Source organism: Brassica oleracea, chromosome C9, assembly GCF_000695525.1.
Source record: "Brassica oleracea var. oleracea cultivar TO1000 chromosome C9, BOL, whole genome shotgun sequence".
In the NCBI taxonomy this organism is placed as follows: Eukaryota; Viridiplantae; Streptophyta; class Magnoliopsida; order Brassicales; family Brassicaceae; genus Brassica; species Brassica oleracea.
Window position 1 is genome coordinate 48,000,869 of NC_027756.1, and position 23,571 is coordinate 48,024,439.

The window sequence follows — 23,571 nt, forward strand, 5'->3', positions numbered from 1 at the left end:
AAATGGAGTGAAAATGAGTTGTATTTATAGGTGAAAAATACTGTTCATAACCGTTGGAGAAAGGGGAAATTTTTGAAAAAAATTCTTTGTGACCGTTGGGGTTAAATCGAGTGCACCAAAAATTAGTCTGAAAATATCGTATTAAACGGTCAATCAAATCTATAAAATTTGATAAAAGTAAAAAAAATTATGATAATAAAATATTTATATTATGACAACAAATCATGCGACGGCTCAGCCGATCAATGCAGAGTAATAAATAAATTATACGGCGGCTCGGCCGACCAATTAATAATAAACAGAATATAAGGCGGCTCAGCCGACCAATTAATAATAAACAGAATATAAGGCGGCTCAGCCGACCAATTAATAATAAACAGAATATAAGGCGGCTCAGCCGACCAATTAATAATAAACAGAATATAAGGCGGCTCAGCCGACCAATTAATAATAAACAGAATATAAGGCGGCTCAGCCGACCAATTAATAATAAACAGAATATAAGGCGGCTCAGCCGACCAATTAATAATAAACAGAATATAAGGCGGCTCAGCCGACCAATTAATAATAAACAGAATATAAGGCGGCTCAGCCGACCAATTAATAATAAACAGAATATAAGGCGGCTCAGCCGACCAATTAATAATAAACAGAATATAAGGCGGCTCAGCCGACCAATAAATAATAAACAGAATATGAGGCGGCTCGGCCGACCAATAAATAATAAACAGGATATAAGGCGGCTCGGCCGACCATTAAATTAATTAAATTACTAATAAATAATATAGGCGGTATTCCGGCCATTATAACATGATATAAATAATAGTAGATGCAGTATACCGACCATTATAACAGGGTATAAATGATACAAATAAATTTTACCGAATCGCAGAGTGATCGTGCTGATAACGTGTTATGAAAAGAACTGGAATTTTATTATATCGCAGGAATTTAAATAAGGGAAAATTTTATACCCGTAGATAGGAGATAACACTGATAACAATAGAGAATTTGTTATTAAGAAAGAGAAGAGATGGTGTAATCGTGTTTTTCAAATGATCGAAAAACTTCGTATTTATAGAAAAAAAAATCACTGTACAAATAGTGACAGTGGGACCCACATCTTTTATTATTTCAACATATGTGTGCGCCTCTTTGTTTGAAATTAAGTTTTCGTAACAATGGGGACTTTATTAACAAAAAGAATAAAAAACTGGGACTTTTTTGTCACTAAATTTGATAGGTTCTAGGGTGGGCTCCGGAAGGATGCACTGTTGGTCTTGTTTCCTGAGCCGGCGCTTGTTAAAGGATGCAGACAAGAGGTTTGTCAGGTGGCGGGAAGCTTTGAAATCTATAACGGGTTATTCGGGCTTGAAGTATATAAAGGACAGGTTTGATTAATATATATGTAATATTAAATAGTATAACAACATCCAAATTCAACATCTAGATGTTGTTTGTTAGTAAAATCAACATTCTTGCATCTACTGGATGCATTTGGATATAAGTGTCTAAAAGGTTTGTTTTGTCGTTTATAGTGAGTTAGTTAAAAAAAAAAAGAGTCGTTTATAGTGTGTAATGTTCATAAGAATATAGCGCACGCCATTTGGAGCCCCTTGGAAAAGCACATATATGGATTTAGGTAAACTAAATAATGATGATTCATTTGTTATTGGAAGCAACCAAGCCCTCTTTGTCAACCACATCGTGGAGACTGTGAAGGAAATGTTAGGCAAAGTACAATCCTCAGATGTACGTAAAAGACCTCAAAAGTACCGAGTCATATTAAGTCTGGTGGATTATGTCCTCTAATTTAATAAAACTCTCACATTTTCTCTCCAGGATGTGCATGACCGGATCAGGGGACAACATATTGTGCCACAACAAAAAGTGTTCATCAGTTTTGGGGGTCATGGTGATGACACCCGCCTTGGTTTCATTTCTCATTTCCAAGCTGGCTTGAAAAGAAGTGGAATCAACTTTTACATAAATATTGAAAACATGACTAAAGGATATGACCCCGAAGAGCTTATCATGAATGTCCGAGAGTCGAGGATAGCGCTTGTGATCTTCACTGAGAGCTACTTGAGCTCTGCATGGTGCTTGGAGGAGCTAGTGGAGATCAACAAATGCACGATGAGTCTTGTAGTCATTCCAATATTCTACAAAGTGGAACCGAAATATGTAAGGGATGGGAGGCAAGTGGAGATCAACAACCAGCTAGTCTTGAATTGGGGAGCTACGGACGCCAGGATCAACAGATGGAAGCAGGCTCTTAACTCAGTTGGAGAGAGGTTAGGTTTTGTGTATGCAAACCCAAGGTAATTTATCCCCTCTCCTATACAAAAGTATATAATATATATTGATAAAATGTCACACTAATCTCTGAATGTTTTTACAGCTCGGAGGCAGAATTTGTTGAATATATCATCTGTGAAACTAAGCGGACGTTAGCCAATACTTCATCCAGCTAAAGAGAATTTATTTCCACCCGTTCTAGGATCTTCATGGTCCTCGTCTGCGTTTCCAGTTATCTTTATATAGCATGCGTGCATCTGTGTTGAACTTATTACAATTAATGTATGTGTTGCGTATCATTTGTGCTTCTTTAGTTTCCAGACCGTCATCCAAATAAGAAGAAATGATTATGATTATACGTGCTTTGCGGTTTCATTTGAAAGCATCTGCTTGAATTTAAAGGTTCCAGCTGGCTTTAATATGACTTTTCTTTTGTTTTTACTCTTTTGGTTCCAGCTTAACTTTGCGGTTAAGTCATATTAAAGCCAGCTTGAATTTAAAGGTTCCAGCTGGCTTTAATATGACTTAACCGCAATATTAAAGCCATATTAAACTGTTTAATTAAACTGTTTAAATTGTGACGTTTAAGTAAACTGTTTTTTTAAGAAAAACAATAAGCATGCTGGAAAACGAAACGACAACGGCACGATGTGTCTTTTCATGTTCTTCAATCATCATATCGAGTAAAAAAATCCCCAATTCATTTAACCCTAATTTTTGAGATGAAGAACACTACCTTAGCAAGGTAGAGGACTGAAGATTACTAGTTCGCCATTAGAGTCCTTGACAAGGTCTGATATGATCTGTTGATGAAGCTTCAGCGCTATTGAAGAAGAAGAATGGCGTAAATTGGAGATTATAACGAGTCTTGACAAACGATAGAAATCTTTCTACAGACCTCAAAAAATTTTGGTTTAATAACTCAAGTATCATAAGTCCCATAGACTTTCAGCTTAGTGGTTTCTGAGATTCAGGCTCGGGTTTGTGAGATTTTGAGTGTCGGACAGATTGGTGAAGAAAGAGACGAGTCAGAAACACGGGATAGATTTACTGTGAAAGGAGCTGGTAACATGACAAGATAAATGTCTGTTGTTACTCTCGGTTTATGTAAGTTCAACTGAGAGATTTGGTTTCATCATATGTTAACAAAAATAGTTTCTTCATTCTTCTCAGGACACTTTACGTCCGGTTGATGCTGGAGGGTATTGGGCAGCTGATGGATCATATAATGGTGGTGAAATAAGATGCTGCAGAGTTGATTTTCAAACCCAAGTTTTAAGATGCTCTTATTATGCTGAGCAATTTACAAGGATGTATGCCCATCATAAGACAATGGATGAACTAGGCTAGACAATAGATGCACTCGGCTCTATCTTATTTTGTTGCTAACTTTGTTTCTTATTTGATTTTTCATGTTAACTTGGTTAAGGTTTTACTAGACCCATATTATTTAGAAAATTTTCAGGTCTTCGTAAAACCATCACTATTATGGAATTTCTTGTAAACTGGTTTCAGGTCTTAGTAAAACAATCTTTATTTTGTGTTATCATGTTCTTAAATGACCAACAATATGTATCTCTTCAAATGACAATGTAAAAAAATTAAGCACCACCAAATAACGTGAGCACTGAGCACCAACTTAAACACATGGTCTTCACCTGAATCACTCCACATCATAATATAAACCCAAAAGTTCCTTGTGGCGTTAGTGGTATAAAAGTTTTCTTAGCAAAAACAATCATAATATAAAACCAGAAATAGCAAATCCCCTCGGAAATTGAAAACAAAAGATCAGAAATCATAATAGCTATCCTAACTTACTAAACGAAGAATAAATAAAGAAGATTGGAGATCCAAAGGAACTCAGATGAAGAAGAAGAAGATTGGGAATGTTTGGTCGGAGAAGAAAAATAATAAAAGAAACACCGTGACGTATCTCTGAAACACAGCGTTAGAACTTAACAACCAACTAGACATTGACCCGTCCGACCGGGCGGGTATTTATTTTATATCTTTAGTATTACTTTATATTAAATAATTCATTTGTAGTATTTAAACATAAATTTATATTAAAAATTAATCTTTGCGGTTATAATAAAAATTAAAATTAAAAGTTTAATAAAATATTCGGATATAAATTTTTTTATCCTAATTAAAATAATATAGAGGTGGGTCATAATTTTTCCAATTTAAAAATCTTAGCATCCCTTAAAAAAAATTTATAAATACCTAAAAATATATAAACATATTTAGAACTATAATTTCTATTAAAATAAATTTGTTAAAGAAAAATAATCTTACGCTGTTGTTGTTTATTTCTAGAGATTGACCGGTGACCGTATAAATATTTGCTTTCACTTTAAATTTTTTCTTTGTACTAATGGTATAATATATATATATATTTAAATTAAAATGTATTACATAATTGTTAATATAACATTTTAAAACATAAAATTTTATTTATTACTTTGAATAATTATATTTTGTGATTATAATTGTCTATTACATCACATTGTATCATATAAAAAATCCAATATTTATAACTATCATATATTTTATTTATATGCTATATAAATTAATTATGATGTGTGATATTTTATTTTATTATTTATTACGAACAAATATTAAAAATATTTAATATGTTAATATGAAATATATTAGAAAATCTATTTTGGTTAAGAGTTGATTAAGGAAATCTATTATTTAAATTAGGAAAAGACATTAAATGCTTAAATCTAATATTTAAATTAGGAAAAGACAAGCATACTTAAACATAGTTTCAATAAATATCTCAATGGCATTCTAATGTAAATAAATTGTAAAATTAAGAGTTATTTCTATTTTGTACTTCTATTTTAATAATATAGATACTCAGCTTTTAACGTCACTGTAGACGGAGGGGCTAATACGTTAAAGAACATGATTTGAGGGGTTTTTACGTTACATAGATAATTGAGGGGGTTTTACCCTAATGAAACTTACTCGAGGGGGTTTAGTGTTAAAAATCCTTTCTTCTTCGTTGTTTTCTGCATTCAACATTTTTTTTAAATGAATGTAAAGAATGGAATAACTGAACCAAACCAAAAAGTATGTTTGATTCGAATCTGGATCATGCCAGTTATACTAGTGAAACTTATATTTTTAAAACCCAAAAATCAGAACCAAATGAGTATATGAATTTCTATAATGTAGTTTATATATTTATAAATATTAACTATATTTAATTTATGGAAGCCCCTTTGGTCCAGTGGTTTGACCAAAAGCTCATTAATGCTTCTATACACTAGGAGGTTTGGGTTTCAATTTCAGGAGAATGCGGAATTATGCGAATTAAGGGAGAAAAAGACTTACAAAAGATCTGCAGCATGGCGCAAGGAGTACCGTCAAGCGTGGATCCCATAGGGCGACTCAGGTGATGCAGTCAGACGTGAATCCTCGTACGACAGGTAGAATTGTCGGTCGTAGAATCGTCTGTAATATTTTTCATAGTTGTAGCATAATTATTCAGCGTTAAAAAAAAACTATATTTATTTTAAATAATCAAATAATTTTTTTTTAAAAAATCATTCATAAGTCGAAATACCGAAAAATCGAACTACTGTAACTTTTTATTCAAAATATTTAAATTATCTGAATTATCTGAATTTTTGTTTGAGAACCCTAAAAATTTGATATTTAATCTGAACAAATCGATATTTTTACTTTTTAATCTGAATTAACCAAAAAAATCGAAACCAAACTGGAACCTAATGAGATCGAAGTTATTTTGAAAATAAGCTGGTTCCCAAGTTTACTATCCAAATCGGAATCGGATGGGATCTAAAATTACTTTGGAAATAAGGTGGTTTCCAATTTTGTTACCCGAACTGAACCGAAAATCAAAATAATCGAACCGAAATCAAACTTTTTAAATACTCAAATGTATCCTAAATAAATACTCAAATGTTATCCTAAATCTGTAAAACCAAAATACCGAAAGAACCGAATCAAAAACTGAATGTCCAGAGCTAGTCACGACTATATATCATTGGAATATTTTTGTTTTGTTGATTTTCCTTATTCCAATTATATTTATGTAAATTATGATCTCATCTATACAAACATTGCTTTCATGAAACGTCTATATGTATATATACAGCTTGAACGTGAGAGCTATTCAGACAACGAGTCCACGACTATCACATGCAGAACGAAGAACACCATATGGGATCCTGCATTTATTTTCAAGTTATTTACTTTAAACATTACTTCTGGACTTAAACAGAATATATTGATTTTATTCAACATCTCTTTTTTTTTTTACCTTTTAACATTTCTTATCACTTTTTTATTTTCTATCTAATCATTGAATATACATTTAACTTTTTACAATAATTTTGTTTCAAAAAAATCCACCACTCTATCCATCTAATATATATATATATATATATATATTTTTTTTTTTTTCATTTTTGATTATATTTTTAGATTCTAACTTACAAAAAATTCTAAAGATATAAACAAAATTAATTTAAAAATAAAAAATAGTGTTCCAAAAAAAAAGTATAATAATATCAAATTTTGTTTTCTGTATCCGAATCCAACAAATGATAAATTTTGATACAAATAAATAAATTTATTAGAAAATAATAGGTTCAAAATAATTAGGATGGATAAAAAACATCAGCAATTATAAAAGCCAATAATTTAGTGACAAAAGTAGGCATTCTTACCAGACTGTTTCACATTTTAACTCTATTTTAAAACTATTATTATATCTATTCAATAAAAAAAATGGCTCCTCGACATTCCCAAGTCAAACCGGAGGACTCGAGTTATTCAAAGAAAATAAAATTAAAGAAAATAAAATTAGCATGTCTCAAATGTAAAACTGGTGGTGATCAATGATCATGGTGGCACCAATATATATACACATACAACAACTCTTATGTATAAAGATAAAATAAAAATAACAAACATATCAACCTCCTCCAGCTACTTGGATGGTGGTTAAGAGCTACAACACCAGGCACTGATACTATTACTACTTCATTGGCTTAAAGAGTGGAAAATGTATTAACTTTAGTGAAGAAGGGACAATCATTTTCGGATATGATGTTTCTCGGACTGGGACCAAACTACCTATCTGCAACTATGAGAGACTCATCTTCTTCTCCATTTTAGAAGATGGATTTGGTGAGTTTTGGTCGCGGTTTTATGATGATGCTTTCATAAGGCTTGGCTTGCTCAACTTGGACGTAATCTCTTGTTTTCAAAACCTGCAAAGAAAGAAGACAGATTCAACAAAGATAACCAAGTTCTTCCGTCTTTGCAAAGACAAGTTGGGACCGATGCATTAAAGCGAGTATTCACATCAACATTCCAGTAGGGAAACTTCCAACAGAAAGCACAACTACTTAAGTCTAGAGTTTGTCAAGTTTGTATTTTTCTAGAGAAGAATCAGAGCTTCATTTTTGTTTAGGAAGTAGACATACCAGGGTTTCGAAAAACATTCTCGATGCTTCTTTACGGGTTTTCCCAGCTAAGAGTTTGTCTGCTACAATAACATTCTTCCCATTCTCAGCTTCTTTATCAAATATCGTCTGAAGATACTTCGCCACAGCCCTATAAGGAAAGAGAATAAGAATCTTCAGATACTTTGATAGAATACTGGAAAAATAATAATTAACTTTACAAACCTGGTACGAGAAGACCATCCACTGTTCTCTAGAAGACGAGCTTCATCACCCTCTTCCATACCATCGTCCTCGTGATCTTCATCTACTTCATCATCATCCACGTTCAAGAATCCTGAAGACAAAGAGTGAAATAAACTATAAGCAGAACCATCCAGGTAGCATGAGGATAGCTAGCAGCATCTCACATCTCTAAGAGTTTCAGCTTGTTTTAACCAGAGTGTTAGTAGTCCCATTGACCAAACTGAAGGATACAGATATTTGGATAAATTAAATTAGGACTATAAAAGGTCTAGAACCTGTGTCATGTGCAACTTCCATGGTATCCATTTCCTGCAACATAAGATATGTGTCATGTGCAACTTCCATGGTATCCATTTCCTGCAACAAAAGATAAGCACCAAAAGAAGACTTTAAGAGGCATGTCTTAACTTGAATAAGGATATGAAAGCTACAAAATAAACTTACATCATTATCTCCCATAAGACCATCGCGAGAAGTATGTTCTGCATCTAATGCACTTTGCATATAACCCTCCTCAGTAAACATCTCCTTATATCTGTTATCAGACTCTATCTCTGGAACCACTCCATCATTATTTGCTTCCACAAGAGGTTCCTTGCAACCTTTTTCCGAAGCTAGATTACTAGAACCACCAGCTTCTTCTACAATTGTGTTATCGCATGGAGTCTGGTCGTCTATCCCAGTCTCAATAACTTCAGCCGAGGAGGCATCATCCGTCTTCTTATCTTCATGTGGTACTTCGTCCTCAACTTTCAGGTCTGTCTCATTGAGAGTGGCGTTGTTATCTACATCACCTTCAGCAATTTCTATAACATCACAAACATCTTCACCGCCTAAGCCTTCATCATGGTTTTCATGGACTCCTTCCACCTGTAAATCCTCTACACGATCGATTTTATCCTCAGATGGCATTCCACTGATCTCTTCATTCACTACACCGCTTTCCTTTAGAACTTCCAAGTCACATATATTTTCACCAGGCTCGTTATCTTTCTTTTCATCTTGGTCTACGATCTGTTGATCCTGTGGCTGAGTATGAGCCTCAGCAGGTTGCTCCTCAGAATCATTTGGCTGAGTTTGAGGAGGAGCAGACCTTTCCTCAGCTTCTTTTTCTTCCACAGCCCTAACTGAGCATTCATTACCTTCCACCACTCCAACAACAGAAGCATGTCCGTCATCGTCCTTGATTACTGTGATTCCTCTTAGATCATACGGCTCATTGTGCAGAGATACTAATTCCACTGACATACCTGCAAAATCATTGAAAAAATATATACATTACCTGTGTGGCAGCAGTTTAGAAGTTTATATAGAATAGTGAACTTACCAGTGAATATTGGCTCCTTAAAAAGCCCATCCTCCTCCAAAGCCTGTCTTTGAAGCATCAAGATTTCAGGGATGGTGCAAGGTGCCTTCTTACGCACACGGCGTATACCTTCCGTGTTTGTCAGCTGTTCCCGTATAAGGCTAAATAGAAAAAAAAAAAGTAGGCACGATCAGAATAGGTAAGAACACAAGTAAAACAAACAGAGACAAAGTCAAGAAAAAAAAAACTACTCCAAGTTAATTTCAAGTGTGAGACATAAAAGAAGACTTCTATTTCTAAAACAGTGAACTAAAATTCAGCATCCAGTTTTTTTTTTCGCTCAACAAAATCAACATTCATATAACTTTGCTATTAACAGTAGCCGCCTTGCAATCTAAGTGCAAAGCAGGGTGAAATTAAAACAACTAAACAAGGAAGAAATAAATAAATGCTATGTCATAAAAAAAAAGGTCAGTTAGGTAAACATACTCGCCATGCAAGACCATAGGGTCATCCATTAGAACCTTCCTCTTTGTGGTAGTAGAACGAGGAGCAGACTTTAACCGTTTTGTAGTTGCTACTTCAAGCACAGGTGTAGACCTCATCTTCAGAAAAGATGACTTTCCAACTGAAAAAAAAGAGAGTAAATGATCATGGAATCAGAAAGGTAACTCAGAAGGGATTAGCTAACATCAAAACCTCAAAAACCATTTTTGCCATCCTCATATAAGCAAGAATCATAGATGTATAGAAGAACAGATATAGCAACAACAAAAAGAATACCTAAGATAGAAGACAACAAGTCATCGTCATCAGGAACAGAATTTGCAGTTCTCTTGGACTGAATCAATCCAACTGACTCAACAGAGTTCAAACTCTCTGCAGTTAGTGTGCTCTCTGTAAAAGTGCGTTTCTTCCCAGTAATGTTATTATTTCCTGCGTCCCCGTTACATGTGCCAGTGTCTTCTTTATCTGGTGTTGATTCAAGTTCAACCATACAACCATTTTCGTCCCCCAGACCGTTAGGTGCAGCTAATACCTTCTCAGGTGCAGGCAAATCAGTATCAGCCGATCCAGTCAGATCTCCCAACCCTTCATCAGTTGCCTGTGCGTTGTTCAGCTGCTCATCTACTTGTAAACTAGAATCTGTTTCCTGATTGACCTCAGTGGTAATGGCAAAATGATCTGACAGAAACAATTACAAAAATTATAAGAATAAGGCAAGCACTATGACTTTGCATTAAGTTAGATGCATTTTATTTGACGAACCTTGGTTCTCTTCTCCAGGATCTTTTAGTTCTTGAGTTAAACAATGCTCAGCATTACTCATCGTAGGCTCTCCAGGGGACTCAACTGAAGGAACAGCATCTGACTTATCTGTTATGACATTGGTTCCTGACTCAGTGATTACTTGACCAGGATTCTCCATTTCATTGGTGATGTGAGAAACACATGGCGATGTAACATGCACATGCTCTGTCCTCTCCTCCTGTGGCTCGTTTTGTGCGTCGATAGTTTCATTTATCAACGACTTATCCACATCCATGGGAGCAACTGCTGATTCTCCGGCAGGATATTCAGAGGGCTCATTAGCATCCGGCTCTCCAGAGGCCTTCCTAACTTCTTCTGCGTTCGGATCCTCTACCTCCATGTGATCATCGCATGCCAGCTGATCTCTGACACTAGACAAGTTTGGCACCTCAACTAGTCCAGGGGTTTGAGGAGCTTGAGCATCTTCCATGAACTCATCACCAGCTACAAGATCTTCAACCTATCAAAGTGAGAGATTCATAAGTGATAAAAAAATTCAAATTTACAATATATCCTAGCAGAAAATTAACCGATAACTCCGCGGGAATATAAATTGGTACGCACCTGCTCTTGATTGAAATCTCTGGGCATTGCATCAGAAACATCTACCATTTCATCCTTTATCTCTGGTGTTGCCGCATCCGGATATGCATTGTGATCATTGCTACCAACAAATAAAATATCAACGAAAGTTAAAAAATATGATTGGTGATGTTTACATTCAAAGTATACACCAAAGGTCTACATCTATGAAGGACAAGACACGTAGAAGTACATTTCTAGTTCACAAGGCTTCTTTATCAATCAGTCAATTCGAGTTTCCCTGTTCTAAAACTTATGTGAAGCATTCAGAACTTATGATAACAAGATCCCCCCAAAAAAAGATCAAGCCACAACTTTGATTATAAAATCAAGAGAAGAAAATATGCAATAATGCTACAAAGTACAGAGTAAAGATTAGGAACAAAAAACTGACCCTTGAACTGCCTCATCATCGGATCCAAGAAGATCCTTATCCTGGAATACTTCCTGCATACAATATAGGGATGAGAAGAGATCCTACCCAAAATAAAATAACAAGAGACGAGAAGTTCTAATTTCAAATATGCAGAACTCTAGAAAAAGATAACATCAACATCATCATGAACCTACAACATGGCTGCAACCTGACATTTCAAAATACAAGCGTCTAACCAAACAGTGAGAGAAAGAACCCAAAAGGCTAGAAGCAAATACAACAAAATATTCTATGCATTTTTCATCTTACAATATGTTTATCCTATTTATTGTCCCTACTCCCTAGATGACCTGAAAACTATATTTGTTCTGTTCCATCAAGGAAAAAATACCTCGTCGAGCTCCAAAGCAGTTTGAGCAGTGTCGCCATCACCAAATCGTTCTGGAAAAGTATAAAATGAGTGTTCTTATTTAAGGCAGAGCTATCAATAAGTAAAGATAAGTCGGCATGAAACAATCACTGACCGTCTAACCCAAATTGAGATGTTGAGAATACAACACCATCCATGGTATCCTGAAGGGTGATTTGCTCTCTTGTGCTAACATGATGGTCAACGTAATTACTGCAAGACAAGGAAACAAGATCAAACAAGGAAATAGCAACAAAAAAAAAACAACGAGTGTGAATTTTGAAATTAAGAAGAAACTGACCCCTGAAAGATCTCGTTGTCAGGGAGCTCAAAATCATCAAGATCAAATGTCTCAGGCAACGTAATAGAGTGGTACGGCGCTGTGGATTCTTCAGGGGGTAGGTCAACCGCAGCAGAGCGAAAAGCTTGCTTGACCTTAAGCAGTGCCTCGCTGCAATCATCAAAGAGGTAATTGACCTTTTTGGAATAAATACGAACCACACCAAGGAGGAGATGACTAGACAGTCGCAGAGCAATTGGAGCTTCCGGAAAGAGAATAGAATCTGCTCAGAAGAGAAAGTAGTCAGATTTTAGGAAATACTTTTGATGGGAGCGAGTAGGGTAAAGAGATAACAACAGCATAGCATGGAACTAAGTCAACCTTAGATGTCTATGACCAACAAAACAAATATATAAGCAAGCGAAATGCATAAGGAATTGACACATATTAAATGAAAAATTTGCATATATAAATTAAATGATACATCAAATAGTGATCTAACAAATTTATAAACTTAGAGAGTTATGGTCATTCCTTGGCCTTATACATGAACTATCAAGGGCAACTACTATAAGTCTATAAGCGTATATAAGGTTAATTAAAGATAAGTGTAGATCATAGATCTGAGGTATAAAACTACAGATTCAAAAGTAAACTGGCAAATCCCAAACATACAGCTAATCCACAGAGAATGAAACTATGCTTCTGCTAACCCTATGAGCAAAGTAGTAACATTAAAGATTGGGCACAAAAGCAAAAACAGAAGCAAAGAACTCACCAACGGAGACTCCAATGTCAGTATCAGCGACCTGATTCTTACGAAGCTTCCTCTCCAAATGGGCCGCGATCCATATCGTCCCAAGTGGTCCTTTCTTTGCTAATATAAACTGCGAATAAAACATTCCTCCACCTCAACAAAAGCCCTAAAATTTCGACAACAACAAAGAGAAAAACAACTTGTTAGAATTTACAAATTGAGCTTCAAAAACTAAATATACTTCCGACACGATAACAGAATCAGACATCTTTAACCCGAGACACAGAGTATGTAAGAGAAATTCAGAAAGTTTCCAATTTAAGACAACAGAACCCCAAATTAGCTCAAATCGATAACAAAGCTTTGAAATTTACACGGAGCAGAGACTCTCAAAGGTCCTAAGACTACTTCACGAGCTTATCATAGTAGAATAAGAGCAAAAGGGTAGATCAATTACCGTATAATTCACCAATTCCAAGCTCCACAGCTCCTAAACAGAGTCCTCGCGGAAACCCTAATTCGCGGAAACTTCAATAGAACACCCCCAATTCGGTAAAAAAAAAAAAAAACAGAATCTTTAAGACTAAACTCTTTTGCTGTCGGAGATCAGACACAACAAACAGCGAAACTCGCCCGGAAAAATAGTAAGTTTTGAGAGGAAATTGCAATAAGTAAAAGTTTCCAACTTTGGATCTTTGGTTCGATTTCTGATTAAAATTTGAGGGATTTGGTTCGGAAAAGGAACACCAATGACATACGTCGCGCTCCTACTGGTTAAGACACGAGGTGGTCCCACCTATGTTCAGATTTAGTTTTTTGTCAACTAACCTTCAATTAAAAACTTTTTTCTTTCTTTCAAAACATTTGAGCTGGGCGGTTCCTTCTCCTATTTGCGGGAAATATGAAAAAATTTCTGAAATTTTTTGTATGAAATTATAAACCGGGTATACGAAGTAAACCGATCTGCTTCAATGATTGACATCAGAAACTTGAGTTTCCCCGAGATGGCAAACTTTAATGTAATTTTTATTTTCATATATCAATAGGGGCATATTTGTTTTACTCCCTCAAGAAAGAGTTAGTTTTCAACAACAAAAAAAATGAAAAACATATGGTTATACTTCAAACTTCTCAACAACTAACATGATGTATTCTACAAAAGAGCTTTTAGATTTATTGTGATTTTGTTTCTTCTATTCAGCTTCGAGCTCAGCTGCAAACTGATCTAACCGTTCGGCTTCCGCATCAAAGTCACGAACCGCAGCGTGGTTCACTGATCCATCGTCAAGGCTCGCATGTATCTGTCTCTTTGCATACCTGCATAAACACAACAGCCGCATAAGCTAAACATATCACAACATTGGTAATGGTGGCATATTAAGCTGAAATGACCAAGGGAGAATCTGTACCAGCGACCGTTCATTGCATCTATACATTTCTGAGCATCTTTACGATCCTTAAATCTTATGAGAACAACACCCTGTGGATGAAGCTCACACACCTGTACAAGAAAGATGTCAATTGATTAAACAATCTTAACTTTCAACAAATACAGTATTAGAATAACACAAGCTTAAGCAAAAAAAAAAAAAAGACACAACATATAATAACCTTCACTGAATCAAACGGTCCATGCTTCATACTTTCTTCTTTCACGTCTTCCTCTACCTCGGCACACAGATTCTCATCAGCCTACAAGCAAAGACAAAAACAAACGCTCAAGATATATCAGGTGTTTAACATTCTATCGTATCAACGTAGTGGACAAGGCCCTACTCTCATCTCCGCTGGACTGAACATGTGGCGCAGAACAACAGTTCCAGGTATTGCGATCTTAGCATCATCTCTACCACCTATGCCAAGAAAAGAGAGACCAAGCGCCATCACAATAAATATAAATCCAGTTAGAAAAACTCCAACATCAAGAACTAAAATGGCCACCTTTTTTATGCTAATATCAACTATGATTACCAGACAGACAAATAGAGAATATCGACATGACTATGTTCCCTTCTAATCTACATCGACTTTCTAAACCCCCCCCTTCTGTTTTAATTGTCAATGAAAGGTTGCCTTCCAAAAACGATAAGTTTTTAGTGCCAGTCCTTTCGCTAGCGAGTTCCATAAAGAGTTAGTAAAGGATAGAGAAATATATATATATGAATCTCTAGCATCTCACATCTTCCTTTAATATGTGACTTCCTAGAGAAAAAGGTAGGTTGCCAGTATACAGAAGCGGAAACATACCCCATCCAAGCAACTTTTGCTCGACCTTTTTAAGCTTTTTCTTCTTCTTGTTATCGGTTTGCTTCGTTATAAATCTCTCCCCTGAGTGAAAATAGAAACAGGCAATAAGAACCAAAGCCAAAATATTGTACAAAACAAAGCCACGGATAGGGAAAAGCTAATGTCTATACAACTAAAGTGTAATGGTATTCACCTTTCTGCTCGAATTTGGCTCGAGAAACTGACATGAGGAGCTTGTCAGCTGGACGTAAAGGAGCCCCGTCTAAGATTTGAATTGCAAGATCCACTGAGGGCTCCTGATGAAAACAAAAACAGATAGCATGAAGAGACAAAGTCTAAGAATCAGAACCTTATAAATACCCGGAGGGAAGAACTTTAGGTATTATCATTACCTTCATATACGTGATAAGAGCATCGCCTTTTAATTCTCCTGTCGCCTTGTCACTGTAAAGCTTTATGCGAGGCTTGCCAGTGTCATCCTGCGATGTTTACCAGATCTACATTGTCAAGGAAAACTTCCACAAGACTCCAAAATAACACAGAAAAAAAATCACAAGATAGTGGGATTTACCTCCTTAATAATGCCGCATTTAGAAAAAACTTCAACTACCTGTAATTGATGTCGCTACTTTAAGTCCGTTTTAAAGTATTAGGATATTCATAATAATAGAAAAAGCAATGACCACAACTTACTTCCTCGATTGTGACATCCTTGGGCAACCCGGTAACGTAGATATGTGGGTTTACTTTCAGCTCAAACCACGCTTCTGGAGGCTTGTTTGCTTCCTGGAAATTAATTTGAAACTTAGAATATTTGCAGAAATTTTCATGAAGAAATGCGACTATATTTATTTGATCCATCATTAGTAAGTATGACGAAATGAAAGTAAAAGTAATTTGCTAGTTCTAATATAACTTCGATGTCCAACAACTATGTACATATTGGCCAACAAAAAGTTTTTCTTTCCCTCTACGATGTACATATTGGTCAAAAAGTAATCATCCATTACCATTTAGAAAAGTCAAGATTCCTTAATCAAGAAATCGGAAGTACCATGCATGACCTTAAGAAAGAGATACGGTGATAAACGAAACAGAGAAGAAGACAAAAGACAATAACAAATACCTTCTTTTCGGTTTCTTCTTCTTCTGGCAGCTTCCTCTTGCCATTATTGTTTATTTCCGCGGTCTGATCAGAGCCATCTTCTTCTTTTTTACTAGCCACATCATCCTTAGAAACATCCTCCTTATCAACAGAAGTATCAAGAACGTTTATAGTTGGAATTACTTCGTCTTCCTCAGCAAAGGTCATCTCTTCGAGTCCATACGGATCAACACTACCTACTGGATCGTTCTGCGATAAAAAAGCATGAGCAATTGAAAATATTAATGATATTTAACTCGTCCTAAAGTGCGCAACATGAATAACCCAAAACAAGTAAAGGTAAAATAGTTCGACGAATTCCTGATATTCAATCTTGATAAAGCAAGCAAAAATATGAGAGAAAATCATAGCAAATAAGCAATCTTTCGGATATGGCTAAGCCACGACCCACCAACAAAATTAGACATGTTAACGATTCCAATCATTACTTGAAAGCACTGGTGGGTAACCTGAAATCCCATTTCACTAGCAAAAACTGGGAAAAAACGAAAAGCATTACCTGAGGAGCCCATGCTCTAAGAGCTTTGTCCCATTTATATCTAGTTCCATCATCATCAGTGAACTCATCTTCCCCCTCGGGTGGTGAAGAAGGTCTGTCTTGATCATCTTTCAACCTTTCAGCGTCCGCCTCTGCTTCTTTAATCTCTCTCTGCCATTTCTCAAACTCATCCTCAGTAGACGCTGCGGAAACAACATGATGTGGTAAGTTCTACCCTCACTTTGCAACTCATAATACTGAAGTGTTCATTTCTGTCTAGATAACTAACCAGTATTACTTTGCTTCTCTTGGTTGGTTCTTGCACCATATCCATTCATCAACCCCGGTGCACCTGGTAAGACACCCTATAGTAAGTGCCATAAAGCCAAGAGACAAAACTATGCTAGAAAAAAAAAACCCGATAACTTAGGGATATTACCTCCAGCTGAATGGTCAACTTCAGCTCCAGAGATCCTTGACATCAACTCAGTGACAGCAGAAAGAGGCTGCCATTCGCTTCTTCCTTCAGCCCAGACCAGAGTAGTTTCCTGTAGGTAACCGTTCTTGAAATGGTCTGCCCATTCAAAGCAAAGTAAAGCGCTTTAATAGCTTATAACAGAAACAGGCACAGATACATCAAGGAACTTAATAACACGGAACACTTACCACACAGCTCCAGGAAGGTATATGGACCCAGGCTTTCTTGGTTTCCACCAAGAATGTACCAACCAACATCAGTAGCGTCTATTTTCACATGTTACAAAACAATCCATCAGTAAACCCCCAGAGAAACATATTAACAGTTCCATCATTCCTAGTGATTTACTGGAACCAAGTTAATACACATACTCTATTGCCTCATAAGCTAGACTACACACAGCATGATTTGTTTATCCCCAAGATGAGCTTTTGCTCTGTTTTCAGTTTCTTAATGTCCTTAAACAACTTCTCTTCACACCATATTATAAACCGGATCATCACAAACCCTAGGATTAATCTCCTCCCAAACCCTAGGATCAATCTCCTCCTCGCAAAAAATTTTTGAGGACGAGAGCGAGAGAAGGAAGAGGGTTTTCACCTGTCCACGATTGAGAACCCTGTAGCTTATCGGAGCCGGACATTGTTATTTCTCTCGCTAACCTTCGCAAAATCACGAACGCTAAGAACCAAAACCGACTTCAAGAGTGGCGCTTTTGAGAGACGACGACGACAAATCAGACGAAGATGAAGACGGTAGAAGACCCTGATCCTGTTTGGATACAGAGAAACTCTTATCCTTGTATCGGATTAACATGAACCTATCCCACAGCCCAATGTGCCGACTACTTAAACCCATTGGGCCTTTGAGAGAGACGACGGAAAATGAGAGGAAGACGGTGGAAAACACTTACCTAGTTTGGATACAGAGAAACTCTTATCCTTATATCGGATAAACATGAACCCATCCACATGCTAATGGGCCCACCTTGTTTAATCTTTCTACCGATGGGCCCACGTTAATAATAATAAAAAATTAGAAAACTAGCCGTTCGAGGATTCAACAACGGTCATATTTAGAAACTAGACCGTTTCAAGTCTCTCTACATAAACACACTCCTCACGCTCATCACTCTCTTCTTCATCATCAAAGAACACAAGCCCACTTCTCAAAATCCAAACTTTCGATAAACTCTAAACCATGGGTTTGATTCCATCTCAATCAGTAGAAGATTCACACTACTACACCCACAAGATCTTCCTCTTCTCCAACTACATCCTCCTCGGAGCCGCCACGAGCTGCATCTTCCTCACCCTCTCTCTCCGCCTCATCCCCTCCATCTGCGGCTTCCTCCTCATCCTCCTCCACACAACCACCATCGCCGCCGCCGTCTCCGGCTGCACCGCCGCTTCCTGCGGGAGGAACCGGTGGTACGCCGCTCACATGGTCGCCACCGTGCTCACGGCTATCTTCCAGGGCTCCGTCTCCGTTCTCATCTTCACCAACACGGCCAACTTCCTCGGGAGCCTCAAGTCGTATGTCCGTGAGGAAGACGCCGCGGTGATCTTGAAGCTCGGCGGCGGGCTCTGCGTTGTGATCTTTTGTCTTGATTGGGTTGTGTTGGTATTGGCTTTCTTCTTGAAGTATTACGCTTATGTCGAGGGTGGTGATAGAAGTGTTGTTGCGGTGAAGAGGAGTGGTAAGGTGCAGAGTGATGAGAATCCTAAGGATTGGCCATGGCCTTTCCAAGTTTGAAGTTACTGTCTTTGTCTTGTCTTCTTGTGTTGTTGAGAGCTATTATCAGTATCAAATTGTTGGTTTTTGATCTGTGTTCTGTCGGTGGTATTGTGATTTGTTCATTTGTTGTTTGTATCTGTCATTGTTGGCAATGATTGACTACATATATATAATATGTGTTTCGTTCCTATGGTTTGTTTCTTTAAATTACTCATTTTTTTTATAATTAAGAAACTTGTAACAATCTCTACGAAAACACAATGCAAATAATTTTAAAAATTACAACTTGTAGGAATTTTGAGAGAGAAACATTGAGGAAGTGGATACAACAATACTAGAAGTCTAGAACAAATGGAGTATCTGAAACAAATAAATAGAAAAAGTGATCCAAAAACAAGGCTAAAACACATACTTTTTATCTAACATATCTTCCAATACAAAACATACTTTCTGAACCTCCTTATCATGGTGATGGTGAAGAGATTGTTGCATCATGATAATTCTTTTAAGCCCTGATCTCTCGACCGAATATCCAGCTGAAGGGTATGTTTCTTGCAGCTTCTTTGTTTCTCCCTTGAGCCCTCTCTTCGAGTTTGCGGATCCTAGCAGGCAATTTACAGAGGTAGTCCTGTTTCATGCAATTAAAGAGAGCCAAAAGTCAGAACAATAACTTATATTCTACACTTTGATGACTGAACATTCTCCAAGTACACAAAAGAGGTTTTAGATGTTGTTGTTACCTGGGCCTTGTGTCCATCACCAGAAAGGCCTACCAAGTTCTCAACGTTCCACCGCCTCACAAGAAACTCCAGTATATCAGCATAGTCCCTAGCAGTGTAGACACCAAGCCTCTGAGCCACGGAGGAGAAGTGCTCAAACAGATTGTCATCTCGGCCATCATACATCAAATGAGCAGGCATGGCTATCTTTTTCTTCATCATGTCAGCAAAGCCTACAACAGTGGTGTCAGGATCAATCTCAAAAAGCTTTTCTACAATCTTGGTGTAAGCGGTTTCATGACGCTTCTCATCAGCAGCTATGGTACCGCAAATCTGCGCTAGTTTCGAGTCCCCAAGCTTCTTTGCCAGTCCAGCAGTGTTTCCGTGGGAGATGAAAGTAGCTCTTTCTTGAAAAGAAGTGTAGATGAAACCCAAGTAAGGGTTATTTTCAGTCTTTGGATCCTAAAGAACCAAACAAATAAAAATCAACACAGCTTAGACTATAGCAGAACATAAAAATAGGCATAGGGGCGACCTAGATAGGGGAACAATTGGTGTCCCCGGATCCAATTTTTTGTCCTCCTATTTCTTAATAGATACGAGTGCGATTTTTTTCAAAAAGAATGTATTTTTATATTAAAAATAAAAAAAGGGTCCAAATGTTTTATATGAAAGTATTTTATTTTATCATAAAAAATTAAAAGTATTAGTTTAGAGACTTAAATTTTGTTTTTGCCCCATGGCCATGAAACTATGAAACTATTGAGCCGGCCTTGAGTATAGTTATATTATAGAAGCTTACCATTCCAGAACCAATCAGATATTGAATGGTCTTTTCAATCTGCCTCATGTCTACTCTTCCAGAGAGGTAAAGATACTTGTTGAGAAGATCACCATGCCTATTCTCTTCAGCAGTCCAAGCCCTCGTCCACACAGCCCAAGGAGTAGGACTTGCTCCAGTCTCATCTCTAACCCCATCCAATGTATTAATCATGGTTTGATAAGTCGGAAGTGCTTCCTCTGTGATCATATCACCAATAAGGACTACAAAGTAGTAGTCAGAAAGCTCTTTACACCTTTCTCTTAACTCCTTCACTTGGTCATAGAAACCTTCTGACTCAGGTTCAGGGAGGAAATCTGTTGGTTGCCATGATTTCTCAACAGGTTTTAGGTATGGCAACAAGTTGTCGTTAGCCCATCCTTCTAAGGACTTGAAGATCTCCAGCTTTTGTGGTGGCATTGAGTATTTCACTTGAAGTTGCACCTCTCGAGGAGGGAGATAGGGTTTCCTTCCATTGGTGACCTCTCTGCATGCAAATCCATTAAAGAGATTTTAAAATGATACAAAGTTGACCATCTGCAACCGTGGATTCGATAAAAAATCCTTAAAAATTCACTTTTTTATTTTTTTTATTATTATTTATTTTTCAACAAAAAAAAGAAAAAAAAAATAACTAATGACAAGTCGCCGCTTAACAGCGAGACCCGCAAACACTGACAATATTTCTCACGGATTGATCCTTATATAAGGATAAGAAGAGGCTAATCCTTAATATAGTGTGGAACCCATCAAATTTTTTATAATTTTTTACCTAGGTTTTGGAGCTACAAGGCTCCACTACAGATGCCCAGCAAGATTCTCAAATATATATTTTTTATTACACAACCACCAGAAACTGATGGTAGAGTTACGTGTTCTGCAGGTAACCAACTTGCAAACAAGTTACAGTCTTTTCTAAAAAAAGTAGACCTCCCAACACGAGAATAATCAGTTCTTGAAAGCAAAAGAAAAAGACACTGATGCGTGACTCAATTAATGCTGATAAGAAAGATGTGGAGCAGTAGCAGTAAAAGACAAGCATTCTGTAATTTACAGATGGTCTAACCAAAACAAATAACAAGCATCAGTCAAGGAAAAAAAACAAGCAATACAAGAAAAAATTCAGACCTAACTTGACCAACTACAGTTCATATATATACACATACACATGCATAAACATAGAGGATTAGAGACGATATTAAAATTTACTTTTTGTGGAATGTGATTTTATTAAAAGCCTTACTTACACTTGCATTAAAAATAACAAGATTGTAGCCTGATAGGCCAACAACCCAAATTAAATGATACTAAAAAAAGAGTAAATGGAACAATCAAATCCATGCATGCATATGGAATGTTTCATAGTTCTGAACAATCGAAGAGAGATTACACCCAAAAAGAAACAGATCAATTGAATTTGTAGAAGAAAATGCAAAAGAGATTGTTTTTGGTTTGGTGACCAAACATGTCCACAGGTTGAGCAGAAAGCAAATGGAATTCAACAGAAAGAGTTGTATGAATCATTTAACTAATAAAATGTGTGTTATATATGTACAAAACGAAATAATCTGCATTTTTTAAAACAAACACGACAGAAACAGAGAGTATATTTAGATCCAATGTTGATCATGACTTATAGTTATCGCATCTCAGACTTAAACTCAGAAGAAAAAAGCCAGATAAGGGAAAAAACAGAGATGAAAGCTTGGAAACGAAGAGAGAAAACTCACGCAGAGGCGGGACGGATGGTAGAAGACATGAAAACTCTGGAAGATCTGTAGCCATGATGATGAGAAGAACGTGGATAAACGGATGGGGAAGAGATAAAAGCGATCCGATTCATAGCCATAGCCATTTGGTTTTGTTCCACCCCTTCTTTTCTTGATAACAACGGGGACAAGATTATTGTAAAGGAATAAAACGAAAAAATAAATAGAAGATTTTCGATGATAACAGAGTGAATTTGTCTATATAGGTGGGTATTTATGGAGGGAAGAAAAAGCTAACAAGGACGAGAAAGGTGAAGAAACAAACGAGCAAATTGAGAAACTCTGCAGCGGTGATGATGTGATAGTTAAGCAATGTGACATTTCAATGTCCCTTTGCTTTATAACACGACAATGCCATTATGTCCTGTCTGCATCCTTTTTTCTTTTTTCTCTCACCAAACTGTTTCTGTTGTTGTACTTGTTACTGTTAATTTTGTAAAGGCCCATGGGTCAAGTTATTATATATACTTAGGGGCGCTTTGGAGCCCAATACAGCTAGGATGTTAAACATGATTTAAACAGAGTTGGCCCAGGACCAGGGTTTAAATTCTAACCCTTTTATTTTGATTCACACAACTATTATACAATATTTAATAATGTTTTTCACCAAAAAAAACTTAAAGTCGAGTTTTCTCGCCAAAAACTAAACAACGAAATTTTCCATCGAAACCGCAAAATCGAGTTTTCAACTAAAAAAACGAAATCGAGTATTCCCTCCAAAAACGCAAAATCGAGTTTTTCGTCAAAACTTCAAAATCGAGTTTTTCGCCAAAACCTCAAAATCGAATTTTCCCGTGAAAACGTAAAATTAAGTTTTTCTGGAAAACCCGTAAAACTCAATTTCACGGTTTTGGCGGAAAAATTCAATTTGCCGGTTTTGGAGGGAAAACTCGTTTTTGCGGTTTTAGTTTCGGCGAAAAAATCCGATTTACCGGTTTCACGCAGGAAAACCCGATTTTGTAGTTTTGGCGGGAAAACTCGATTTGCCGGTTTCGGTGGGAAAACTCGTTTTTGTGGTTTTGGCGGAAAAATTCGATTTTGCAGTTTTGGCGGGAAAACGCGATTTTTCAGTTTTGGCGGAAAAACCTGATTTTGCGGTTTCGGCGGAAAAACCCGATTTGCCGGTTTCGGCGGGAAAAC

At 36.7% G+C, this 23,571-nt stretch overlaps 5 protein-coding genes across 7 annotated transcripts in view; 2 read left to right on the forward strand and 3 right to left on the reverse strand.

Annotated features, from left to right (window-relative positions):
• LOC106317888 overlaps positions 1-2,654 on the forward strand; it is an 8,867-nt gene extending 6,213 nt beyond the window's left edge. The window contains exons 2-5 of the mRNA XM_013755694.1: positions 1,244-1,391; positions 1,680-1,752; positions 1,843-2,321; positions 2,402-2,654. Coding sequence (XP_013611148.1) covers positions 1,244-1,391; positions 1,680-1,752; positions 1,843-2,321; positions 2,402-2,474 — 773 coding nt within the window. The 3' untranslated portion in view covers positions 2,475-2,654. The remainder of the gene's footprint in view (positions 1-1,243; positions 1,392-1,679; positions 1,753-1,842; positions 2,322-2,401) is intronic.
• A 4,458-nt stretch (positions 2,655-7,112) lies between these two features.
• On the reverse strand, positions 7,113-13,742 carry LOC106318561 (sister chromatid cohesion 1 protein 4-like). 3 transcript variants are annotated; one of them, XM_013756585.1, is made up of 16 exons: positions 13,476-13,742; positions 13,040-13,184; positions 12,283-12,544; positions 12,097-12,194; positions 11,964-12,013; positions 11,591-11,643; positions 11,179-11,278; positions 10,573-11,074; positions 10,087-10,488; positions 9,793-9,931; positions 9,325-9,464; positions 8,442-9,247; positions 8,273-8,354; positions 7,977-8,088; positions 7,773-7,902; positions 7,113-7,556 (listed from the first exon to the last, which is right to left on the reverse strand). In XM_013756585.1, the coding sequence occupies exons 2-16, from the start codon at positions 13,161-13,163 to the stop codon at positions 7,458-7,460; spliced, it is 3,099 nt and encodes a 1,032-aa protein (XP_013612039.1). In that variant the 5' UTR covers positions 13,164-13,184; positions 13,476-13,742; the 3' UTR covers positions 7,113-7,457. The 3 variants fall into 3 exon arrangements, with proteins under 3 accessions (XP_013612039.1, XP_013612040.1, XP_013612041.1); XM_013756586.1 differs by having other exon boundaries at positions 7,134-7,556; positions 8,273-8,306; XM_013756587.1 differs by having other exon boundaries at positions 7,134-7,556; positions 7,977-8,091; positions 8,324-8,354.
• A 281-nt stretch (positions 13,743-14,023) lies between these two features.
• Positions 14,024-18,301, reverse strand: LOC106313426 (splicing factor U2AF-associated protein 2). Its single transcript, XM_013751226.1, has 15 exons — positions 17,987-18,301; positions 17,575-17,652; positions 17,348-17,482; positions 17,198-17,260; positions 16,930-17,111; positions 16,392-16,619; positions 15,959-16,051; positions 15,837-15,875; positions 15,658-15,744; positions 15,459-15,561; positions 15,266-15,346; positions 14,795-14,871; positions 14,630-14,710; positions 14,428-14,519; positions 14,024-14,335 (listed from the first exon to the last, which is right to left on the reverse strand). Exons 1-15 carry the CDS (start codon positions 18,027-18,029, stop codon positions 14,212-14,214), a joined length of 1,506 nt encoding a protein of 501 aa, XP_013606680.1. The 5' UTR covers positions 18,030-18,301; the 3' UTR covers positions 14,024-14,211.
• Positions 18,302-18,519: 218 nt separating this feature from the next.
• Positions 18,520-19,313, forward strand: LOC106319192. Its single transcript, XM_013757450.1, has one exon. It carries the CDS (start codon positions 18,587-18,589, stop codon positions 19,139-19,141), a length of 555 nt encoding a protein of 184 aa, XP_013612904.1. The 5' UTR covers positions 18,520-18,586; the 3' UTR covers positions 19,142-19,313.
• Positions 19,314-19,369: 56 nt separating this feature from the next.
• LOC106319191 (acyl-[acyl-carrier-protein] desaturase 5, chloroplastic) lies at positions 19,370-22,678 on the reverse strand. The gene is made up of 4 exons (XM_013757449.1): positions 22,393-22,678; positions 20,645-21,149; positions 19,864-20,304; positions 19,370-19,751 (listed from the first exon to the last, which is right to left on the reverse strand). The coding sequence occupies exons 1-4, from the start codon at positions 22,515-22,517 to the stop codon at positions 19,629-19,631; spliced, it is 1,194 nt and encodes a 397-aa protein (XP_013612903.1). The 5' UTR covers positions 22,518-22,678; the 3' UTR covers positions 19,370-19,628.
• Positions 22,679-23,571: the final 893 nt, after the last annotated feature.

Bases quoted from the DNA above. Each gene is read 5' to 3' on its own strand.
- LOC106318561 (XM_013756585.1), bottom strand. From the start codon at position 13,163: ATGTTTTATTCGCAGTTTATATTAGCAAAGAAAGGACCACTTGGGACG. The intron at 12,195-12,282 runs GTCAGTTTCTTC...CTTGTCTTGCAG, and splicing joins GACAACGAGATCTTTCAGGG to TAATTACGTTGACCATCATG. The intron at 12,014-12,096 runs GTCAGTGATTGT...ATACTTTTCCAG, and splicing joins ATCTCAATTTGGGTTAGACG to AACGATTTGGTGATGGCGAC.
- LOC106313426 (XM_013751226.1), bottom strand. From the start codon at position 18,029: ATGTCCGGCTCCGATAAGCTACAGGGTTCTCAATCGTGGACAG. The intron at 17,653-17,986 runs GTGAAAACCCTC...ATGTGAAAATAG, and splicing joins GGGTTCTCAATCGTGGACAG to ACGCTACTGATGTTGGTTGG. The intron at 15,745-15,836 runs GTAAATCCCACT...TAAACATCGCAG, and splicing joins AATGCGGCATTATTAAGGAG to GATGACACTGGCAAGCCTCG.
- LOC106319192 (XM_013757450.1), top strand. From the start codon at position 18,587: ATGGGTTTGATTCCATCTCAATCAGTAGAAGATTCACACTACTACACC.
- LOC106319191 (XM_013757449.1), bottom strand. From the start codon at position 22,517: ATGGCTATGGCTATGAATCGGATCGCTTTTATCTCTTCCCCATCCGTT. The intron at 21,150-22,392 runs GTGAGTTTTCTC...ATTTGCATGCAG, and splicing joins ACCATCCGTCCCGCCTCTGC to AGAGGTCACCAATGGAAGGA. The intron at 20,305-20,644 runs GTAAGCTTCTAT...TTGGTTCTTTAG, and splicing joins ATCTGATTGGTTCTGGAATG to GATCCAAAGACTGAAAATAA.